Genomic DNA, 10,264 nt, shown 5'->3' on the forward strand with positions numbered 1-10,264 from the left:
GTATAAAACAATCTTTCATCATCCATCTCAAATAAACAAACAACATATATACACATAGCACGTATTTTATATAAAATACTTCATATCTATGTGTAAGATAAAAGTGACAATACACTCACTTGATAAGACAACGATTGGACAACACTTCGTCTCTTAAAACAATATTCTTTGATGAAACCGAGATGTTTTCTCAAAATCTGGGCTTCACGTGGGCAGAGTTTCGGCTCAAAACTTCTATTTATAAGGATCTTCGGGCTCTCTGGGGTTTGCTTATGATGCTACGATGATATAATAGGCTTAGGGGTAATTTTTGCAACATCGGAGAAAGTATAGGGTGGGAGAATGAAACTTTGCAACCCAAAATCGGATGGCATCGAGTGCTATTTATAGTGGCTGATCCCAGGAGTTACGTTGGGCATAACTTTAGAGTACGTTGGGCGTACTCCCTCTCCAATCAATACGCTCGGCGTACATCGAGTACGTTGGACGTACTAAGGGATAACTCCGGACGCGTCCGAGCTACGAACATGTCTCTATAAAGCAATGGAGTAGGCTACGTGGCCAATCTTGGACCGTGAACACGAGTACGCTGGGCGTACTCTGAATTTCCAAACTTCAAAAATTCGTAACTTTCGCATACGAGTTCCATTTTTTACGTTCTTTATATCCATGCGTAGGTGAGACTATGCTCTACAACTTTCGTTTAGACTCCATCGGCTAATTTTGACTTTATTTTTAGAGTTATATTTTTTTAGCAGGCTAGGACATGAACAATCCGTTAAAACTTCATAACTTCATCCGACATCCGTTTTCGTCTGTCTTTTTACCGTTGAACTAATATCAACAAGATCTTCGATTCTCGTTTAGGTTGTTTCGGCTAAAAATCAGTTGATCTAAAATTCTTGTTTCGGGTTGCATACTGATATGCCAAATCTTAGAAAATTCATAACTTCCTCATACGAAGTCAGATTTGGACATTTTTTTATGCACACTTTCGGTTTAACAAATACTACGACTTTCATTTAGATTGCTAAGGCTAAAAAGCACTTTATCGTAAATTCACTTTTTACGTCATACATCATCATGCCAGTTCTGTCGCGAAACTTCAACAAGTTATAACTTCTTTGGTATAACTTGGATTTTTGGTATTCTTTATATCTCTGGAATCCTTGTTTCAACCACTACAACTTTCTTCAAAGATATCTACTTTATCTAATATTTACTTTCGATGCTTATTTTTATTCTTAATTGATTAAATCATAATAATTAAGTTTAAAACACATAATTCATTCTTAATACTTCAATACCAGTTCCAATGGTTGACCTAGACTATTACACCATCATTAATGCTTAGCCTAAAAACACAGACGTTACATTCTCCAACTCTGATCTGGTCCATTTTAGGGTCTAGATGGATAAAGTTTCTAACTTTATCCCTTAGAACTCTTAACTTTATGGTCCAAACACACCACATGGTTTAAGCAATAAGCACTTAATCTATAAGGTCACTTCTCCAACAACTCCATAAGAGTTTTTAACACCATTTTCAAATAAAAATCTGTGCTTTTCGGACATGTATGTCTTGAACTCTTATTAGGACAAAAATTAGGTAAAAAGGGCCAAGATCCATGCATGGTCTCAAAGCTCAATCTTAGTGTAGATCCAAAGCAACAAATACTCCTAAAGGCCTATAGATTCATAAAGTTACAAGCTTTATGAGATCAAACCATCCAAAACAACAAGGCATAGAGAACGTGGAAAAAATCTACAAATCTATTAACGCCCGCAGATTCGGGCTTAGTCAATTTAGAGACAATGAGCGTCAAAAATAACATTTTTGATATAAGATAATTTACAATAAATAATATTGACCAAGTTATAGTATATGTCACAAGGGTTTCGTACGCATAAAGAACGCTGAAATCCAAGTTATAACAAAGAAGTTATGACCTGTCAAAGTTTTACGGCTAAACCGACACGGCACCGAGAATCGTAAAAAGTGAATTTACGATAAAATAATTTTTAGCCTTAGCGATATAAACGAAAGTCATAGTATATGTTAAACCGAGAGTTTGCATAAAAAGAACGTCCAAATCTGACTTCGTATGAGGAAGTTATGATTTTTATAAGATTTAGCATAACAGTGCACAACCCGAAATTTGAATTTTAAATCGGTTGATTTTTAGCCAAAATAATCTAAACGAGAAATGCAGATATAATTAATAGGAGTTAAACGATAAAAAGAAATTCAAAAACGGAGCTTGTATGCGAAAGATATGGATGAAGCTTAATCCCCACTCTTCAAGCGCGACGAATTCGATACAGTTTTGTAAATCTGAGATAGAGTGACAATTAGCCGACGGGAACTACATAAAACTTGTAGTACTCGTAAATACCAACGCGTGGATATAAGAAACTTCGATAATAGAGCTCGTATGCGAAGGATATGGACAAAACTTAGTCCATACTCATCGAGCACGATAAATTCAATACAGTTTTGCTAATCGGAGATAGAATGAGAATTAGCTGACGAGGTCTAAATGAGAGTTGTAGTACTCGTAAATACCAACGTGTGGATATAAAGAACATAGAAAACGGAGCTCGTACGTGGAAGGTACGAACGAAGCTTAGGGGCTACTCTACGATAAAATCCCTATAAATAAATGATGACTCCTTCATAATTTCTTCACACCATAACCTTTCTTTCTCTCTCTAACTTCTCTTTAACTCTCCTAAACCCCTCCCAAGTCTAGGGAAACTACCTAGCATGATAAGGAAGCCCCAGAGCGCCCAACGACTCCGAGAAAAAAAGTTTTTGGCTCTGAAACTCTGCTCCAGCGAAGCATGATTTTTAATAAAAACCCGCTGTAAGTGAGCTACCCCTACACCATTTCTAATATAGCTTTTATTTAAATATAATAATGTTATTAGGACCCTATAATAATTATTTGGGATATTATTATGAGTTATATAAGTGTCGTTATAATATCTTTTTAACTACTTAAGGTACGGGGAATCTGGTTTAAAGGGCCGCATAAGGTTGTTGGATTTCAGAAGTGTTATATGCCAAAATGGTCCTGCCCTCCGGTGTTTTATGTATGGCCCCTATCTGTACATAGTGGGTGAAGAGTATTGTTTAATGCATATATAATAGTAATAATAGCTAGACTATTAATTAGTCTCGGTGAATATTAGACTAAACCTTAGTGATAATAATGCTAGGTTTCGTCAAAGGAAAATAGAATCGTTAAAAGCGAAGTGCTGCCCGAGTTTGGAATCATCACTTTAACAAGTGAATGCATAGTTACTTTCCTCATATACATGGATATGGAGTTTTTTATATAAATTACGTGTTATGTGTGTATACTGTCTGAATACTTACTGTCTATGATGGATGAAACGTTTTATACATGTTTTGAATGATCTAAACTGCATATGTATTTTATATCTACAAAATGTGTTGGGTAAAACATGGGTAGATTAGAGGTGGGATAAATGATGAGCGATGAAAGATGAGATAAATGATGAGCGATGAAAGATGATATGAATGATGAGCGATGATATATGAGTGATAAAATATAGTGCGAAGCGATGAGCCAAAATGATGAGCCAAAACGATGAGTCAAAACGATGAGCCAAACGATGACCCAAGCGATGGCCCCGTCATCTAGCAGAGTATGGATGACAACCACAGACTATTCTAGACAGTCTAGTGGAACACTAGCACGCTCGCAACCTGTAGGTGTTGTGAACGATGTGTTCACCCGGTGTACTCTAAAAACCCATTGACAGGTATTGCGAGTGGACTCTCGAAAATGATACTATCAATAAATGAGATAAACCCTGGCGACTATGAAGACTTAGTGTCGATTCCTTAGGATACTCCTTAGGAAATAACAGACGAGGAATAGCTGAATCTTAGAGTAGATCCTTCAGAGTAAAGAAGATAATGGGGATGTGTAATTGGGTTGATTGCTTGATGTTTAACATAATAATTATATTATTGTAGGTTGAAAACCCTATCTACTCACCAGGTTTCCCAACTTGACCCACTCAGTTTATTTATATCACAAGTGTTGATATGAAGTCACATTACACTGAGAGATTAAGGAGATATAAATCACTAGTGATAATGAATGTAAGTTCTGTTTATGCTTATGTTACTATATTGACGATGACATCCCAAATGTTTTAAAATGAATAAAAATACTTTTCTTCGGAAATGCTTTGATAACGTATTTATCATGTTTTACTGGGAACAAATTCCGCAACATTTTTATTAAAAGAGGTACTCTGATTTTTATAAATCATAAACAAAATGGGTCTTTTTTGGCCGTGAAAATGAGGATGTCACACGATGTTAATATTGTAAATTTATAATATGTTTTGAATTTTGATCACAACCCAAATATGTTTAATTATTTATTGTTCACTGTTTGGTTAGACCACCCGTTATGTTCTTCACGACTACAAACTCCTTCCACCTCCACGTCACCATCATCGTCTTCCTCAACATAGCTGGGATGGTGCTCAACATTGGCTTTCGTTTTGGGTACACCGGAGGACCTTATATAATTGCTTGTCCTCTTTCATAAGTGAATATTCAATATATAAAGTAAATGGAGGAAACATATACTCTCTCAAATACATAATCATGGAAACTATCTATCAAAATAACATTTTTAATAATGAAACAATCAATTATATGTAATATACATAATACATTCTGTTAGTCTTAGTGATAAGAGGAAGATTGCTCAAATTATTACAAAAAACATCCAAATATTTTTTTTTAAGTTCATTCGTAAAAATGTCAACAATCTGGTAGTATGATGGGACGTGCATAACACGAACACCTCCTTTGGCGACTTATTCTCAACAAAATGTCTATCAATATCTTGTTTAGTTCGTTGATGTTAAACCGGTTGTCGAAGAGGTAGATGACATTTACATTATCACGATATGGTAACCATATGTAATAATCCAAGAAAGAGATGAGAATCCAACATGTTTCTGATACCACGTTTGTGACCCCACGATATTCTACTTCAACACTTGGGTGTTGTTTGTTTTGGAAGTGGTTAAATGTCTTTTTTCTTTTTCTATGTTTGTGGAAGAAGATGTGCACTTGAGAAACGTCTACTCGTTAGAAGAGAAAAGTGGTCAAAAAATACGTTTGTAGAAAAACAAACGAGGCCTTGATGTTGATATTGTGGTTTCACATTTGGAGGGCCATAAGATCAAATTTTCTCCAAGGAAAAAACAATAGTCGAAAGTGGATCACTTGGTGTTGCAGCATCTGACCCAATCTGCACCGGTGCTGGAAATCAATCGGGAAGATTCGACTTATGTGTAGTAAGACCATAATCGCTAGTACCACGAAGTAGTAGAGTTTCTGATAAGTGTAAAAGTAACCATTTAAACATTAAAAATTACCCGTTTTGAAGAGACGATGTATTAAAACAATATATTTTGCTAATATTTTGTCAATGCATGCTTGTCCTATCGATAAAAATATGAAAATTGATAAATATGCTTCATGCAACCTCCCTAAAGAGGACCCAATTTCAAATCTTAAGGCCTTCAATCAGGATGGCTACGAGAATGATACGCAACAATATGACAAGCTTCTGTCCAACAATCGTCAAAGACAACCTCCTTTCCCATAATCCCGCAACACAAACGAAGAAATTTCAACATATATGGTGAGGCCATAATCAATAGCACCATGAAGTATGAAAGTATTTGATAAATGTACGGGTTAACCAAACTCCACATAAAAATGTTACACGTTTTGAAAAGACCGTATATTAAGTAATTATATTTTGCTAATATTTTGTCGATACATACTTGCCTAATCAATAAAAGATATGAAAAATCATAAATATGCTTCATACATGATTGGTAAACACCTCCTTGGAGATGATCCAATTTCAAATCTTAAGGTCTTTAATTAGGATGGCTAAGAGCAAGATGTGACTCAATATGAAAAAATTTATGCCCCACAATCGTCAAAGATATCATCCTTTCCTATAATCCTGCAAAACAAATGGGGATGTCGCAATAGGTGGTTAGATAAACCGTTTTCGTTTGCCAATTTGGTTATAAGGTAGATGAGAGGGTTTAGGGTTTCAGTTCTAGCTATATATATATATATATATATATATATATATATATATATATATATATATATATATATATATATATATATATATATAAGGGAGGGTTCAATTGAGAAAAAAAAAAGTTGAGAATAGGGGAATCATTCTCAGCCACTCATTTATTTTTGCCGTAAAAACCTCCGTCGTACCAGCGAAAATGGGAAATGAATAGACATGTGTTTTCCAATAAAACATATTTTCTTAAATATGTTAATCGTTACCTTAATATATATACAAAACATAGTTTTTTTTTTTTCGTTTTTTTTTTTAAAAAATTTTGGAAGCTATTTTTATCAAAAAATGATTTTAAATATACCAAAATTCATGATTTTTTTATTCTCTACAAATAAACATTCATATTAATACAGTTTTAAGATAAAATATATATTTTTTTTATATTTTCAGCTATCGTTATTCATAAGTGAATAAAAATGCATCATGTTTTATTACAGTACATTCGTTATTTACTTATGAAAAAAAAGTATGATTTTTTTTTTTTTTTTTTTTTTTTTTTACAATTTAAGTATCATTCATATATGAATATAACATATAATAAACATAGTATATTCATATTTAAATATTGGACGATGTATTCACTTGTGAATATTAACATAGTATATTTACTTGTGAATATTAGATGATATATTCACTTATAAATATTAAATGATATTTCATATGTGAATATTACATAGTATTACATGGTATATCATATGTAAATATTACATAGTATATTCACTTGTGAATATTAGATGATATATTCACTTATGAATATTACACAGTATATTCACATATGAATATTACAAGGTATATTCACTTGTAAATATATTCACTTATGAATATTAGAAGATATTTTGACAAATATATATAATTTTGTTATTCACATATGAACAACATACAGACTTGCATATTTGTTTTGTGTTTTTAATAATCATATACTGATTCAGGTGAGAAAACATATTCATATGTGAATATAACGTGATAATTTAGTTTATGCATTTCATCAAACAATTGGAGTGCATACATGTTAACTACTTTAAAAATGTTAAAAAACATCAAATTATCAATTCCAAATCATCATATACTTCCGATTTCGACTTCAGAAGCGGCATCCTATGTCTGATCGATTTCTCATTTTGATTTTGATTTCCGAAAATCCGATTGGGAACCTATGAGTACCGATTCTTAGTCCTTCAATGTCGACTGTGACTGCGAGTCCAGAACTCTGATTCCAATTTCATGAACACGATTCCAACTGATTTCGTTTGCTAATCTCGGAAATTCCAGTTCCAAATTTGTTATGAACTTTAACAAATGCTTGCAAGCTACGAACATTCAGAGTATTTCAACAAAGAAATCGATGATATTGATGAATTTGGATTGCGAATTTGTCTTGAACAGCGAACCTCCCAACCACGAATATCGATGATTGATTAACACTGGATGACATTGATGATGGTTTACTTAAAGAAATTTAGATGATTGTTGAAGGTTGGAGGAGAAATTTTGATGATGAACGAACTGTTATCGAATTCTCTATAGTTACGTATTTGAGATTAAAGGTTATTAACATATTTACAAGTTTGTCACCGTGTCTTTTTATGCTTAGATTAAATGAGTGGCTGGGAATGATTCCCCGATTCTCAACTTTTTTTATTTTTCTCAGTTGAACCCACCTATCTCTCTCTCTCTCTTATATATATATATATATATATATATATATATATATATATATATATATATATATATATATATATATATATATATATATATATATATATATTATTTAGATATTTGAATACAAGTACAATATCAAAGATTTAAACTCCTTTATCAAAACAATATCAAAGATAACCAACCATCTTTACTTCATCATCACTTTATTAAGCAGTGGAAAACCACTTTATTTTATGTTTATGTATGGAATATTCTTCATAGCTTCAGAAATGGCGTTTTTTACTTTTCCTTAATTGAAGCTCAATTGATATTTAGGTCGTTGACCAGGGGAGAAAATCCCAAAATGTTTTTCCGACTCTTCACCAGGTTTCCTGTTTTCATCGAACATTGCAAACAAATACGTTTCTATAGACCTTCCAGGCTTCGCTGGTGTTCCCGTTGTTCCTCTGACATGCCTAATCAAGTTCCTATAGTAAGTTCCAGCGTTCCCTACTGTCGCCGCATTGCCGCCTGCCGACGGCCAACCACTCTCCGACACAACAATCTGTACATTCCCCCCACCAAGACGCGCTTGAGCTGCATAGTGAGCATCTAACATGGCGTCAAAAATGTTAGAGTATTGTAGACCATTATTAGGATCAGTCACAACTGTTCCCGGCGCCGTAAACAACGCATAAGGGAGATTGGAATTAGGGTTGGAAAAGTAGGGGTAGATGTTGGCAAGCATTGGAGAGTTGTTTCCGGCTAGAAATCTGATTATCGGCTCGATAAACCCCCGTACATTGTTACGAAAGGCGCCATTGCTTGGTGGATATGAGACGCCTAACAGACCAGTGTAGGTTGCCGTCGACACCTTAATCTGGTTCCGCAGGCCGGCGGCGTTAATGGCGTTCTGAACATTTCGCATCGCCGGAAGTACGAAATTAACGTATCGACTATTCCCGTTATTTGGATCGACTTCATTTCCCACGGCGATGTATTTGAACCTGACATCGGGGTAATTTTGGATGTTGTTTCTTACCCATGTATTTGCGGCACCTTGATCATTGAGGGATTGCAGAGCATCATTAGGAACGCCGATCATGAGTTCGATATTGGTTCCTTTTAGGGCTCGAAGAGTAGCTTGATCTGGATCATAAATTCGCATTCTGGTTATGCCGTTGCGCCGGTAGAGGTTCACGACGTCTTGTTGTGACGGCAAACCGTCACCATCTCTACCGTAACACACGCCGACCTGCGCATCTGTAAAAATAAAATCATTAGAATATGGTTCTTCTTTCACGTTAACAGACACAAGTTATTATGGGTACGTTTGTATTCAGATATAGACACGTATTCCTATTCAAAATTGGATATTTAGAAATTTAGATGTGAATATTAAATACTGAAATTTATAATATTTTGTCGTGTATACAATTAAATTGCATACTGGTTTTAGACAACTAGATTGTATTGGATATTATAAGTCAACAATTTGCACGAACTTATTTATTTGACACTATGAATGCATACAAATAAAAATATACACATTAGAAATATGTAAACTTTTAGTATCACATTCATTTATCTGAAGTTCCGCAAAATAAAAAAATTATTAACAAATTTCAAAATTAAACTTTTAAAACACATATTAGAATATTCAACTACCATCGAATTGTCATAGTGTACAAAATAATTCGAGAATTAAACACTATTTTTGATTGACTCATTTCGGATACCATATATATTCGGGTGATCCATGTCGTTAACGAAAAAGAATGTTCGAATACTCTAAATATCCAATACACAAAACCGGAGCAATTACTATTGGAAATTCTATCTAAAATTTGAATATCATGTGGGTATTTTGAACGTCATAAAAAATTAGAATAACATTTATTCGGAAACGATACAAATAACATACCATACTATATAAAACATATATGAAAAATGTAAATCATATCGGTGAATGTAACGAAAAGAAAGAGAAAACCTATGGATACGAGACGACTTAAAAGTAAGCCGAGTAGTACTATTAGCATTGTTGTCATGGCTTCGGTTTTGATATCTTTAGTTGATATCCAACCATATATATAATGGACAAAATCCACAAGGCACTTTGGAAAATAAGACGAATGGGTGGAATGTAGATAATGGTTAAAACACGACGTCTAAAGGTCAAAGTGATAATTTTATGGTAAAATAGTGAGTTGATTGTTAACAATGCCAAATATTTTCATAATTTATTGGTTAATGTAATATGTATATTTTAATATAATATAGCAGTTGAAAAATTAATTTTATTAATTTTCAAAAATGGATTTTTTTGCATTTTTGAGCACAAATTTTGGATTCTAAATAAAATCAAAACGACCTATTGATTATATATTCTTGTTCTCCTCCGTGATATCTTCATTTCGATATATCATACGTCCAAATTTGGATTCGAG

At 33.5% G+C, this 10,264-nt stretch overlaps 1 protein-coding gene across 1 annotated transcript; it reads right to left on the reverse strand.

Annotated features, from left to right (window-relative positions):
• Positions 1–7,968: 7,968 nt before the first annotated feature.
• Positions 7,969–9,871, reverse strand: LOC145033515 (glucan endo-1,3-beta-glucosidase-like). Its single transcript, XM_078982112.1, has 2 exons — positions 9,808–9,871; positions 7,969–9,077 (listed from the first exon to the last, which is right to left on the reverse strand). The coding sequence occupies exons 1-2, from the start codon at positions 9,863–9,865 to the stop codon at positions 8,125–8,127; spliced, it is 1,011 nt and encodes a 336-aa protein (XP_078838238.1). The 5' UTR covers positions 9,866–9,871; the 3' UTR covers positions 7,969–8,124.
• Between the last annotated feature and the right edge of the window lie 393 nt (positions 9,872–10,264).

Source organism: Lactuca saligna, chromosome 1 (genome assembly GCF_052625555.1).
Source record: "Lactuca saligna cultivar CGN05327 chromosome 1, ASM5262555v1, whole genome shotgun sequence".
NCBI lineage: Eukaryota > Viridiplantae > Streptophyta > Magnoliopsida > Asterales > Asteraceae > Lactuca > Lactuca saligna.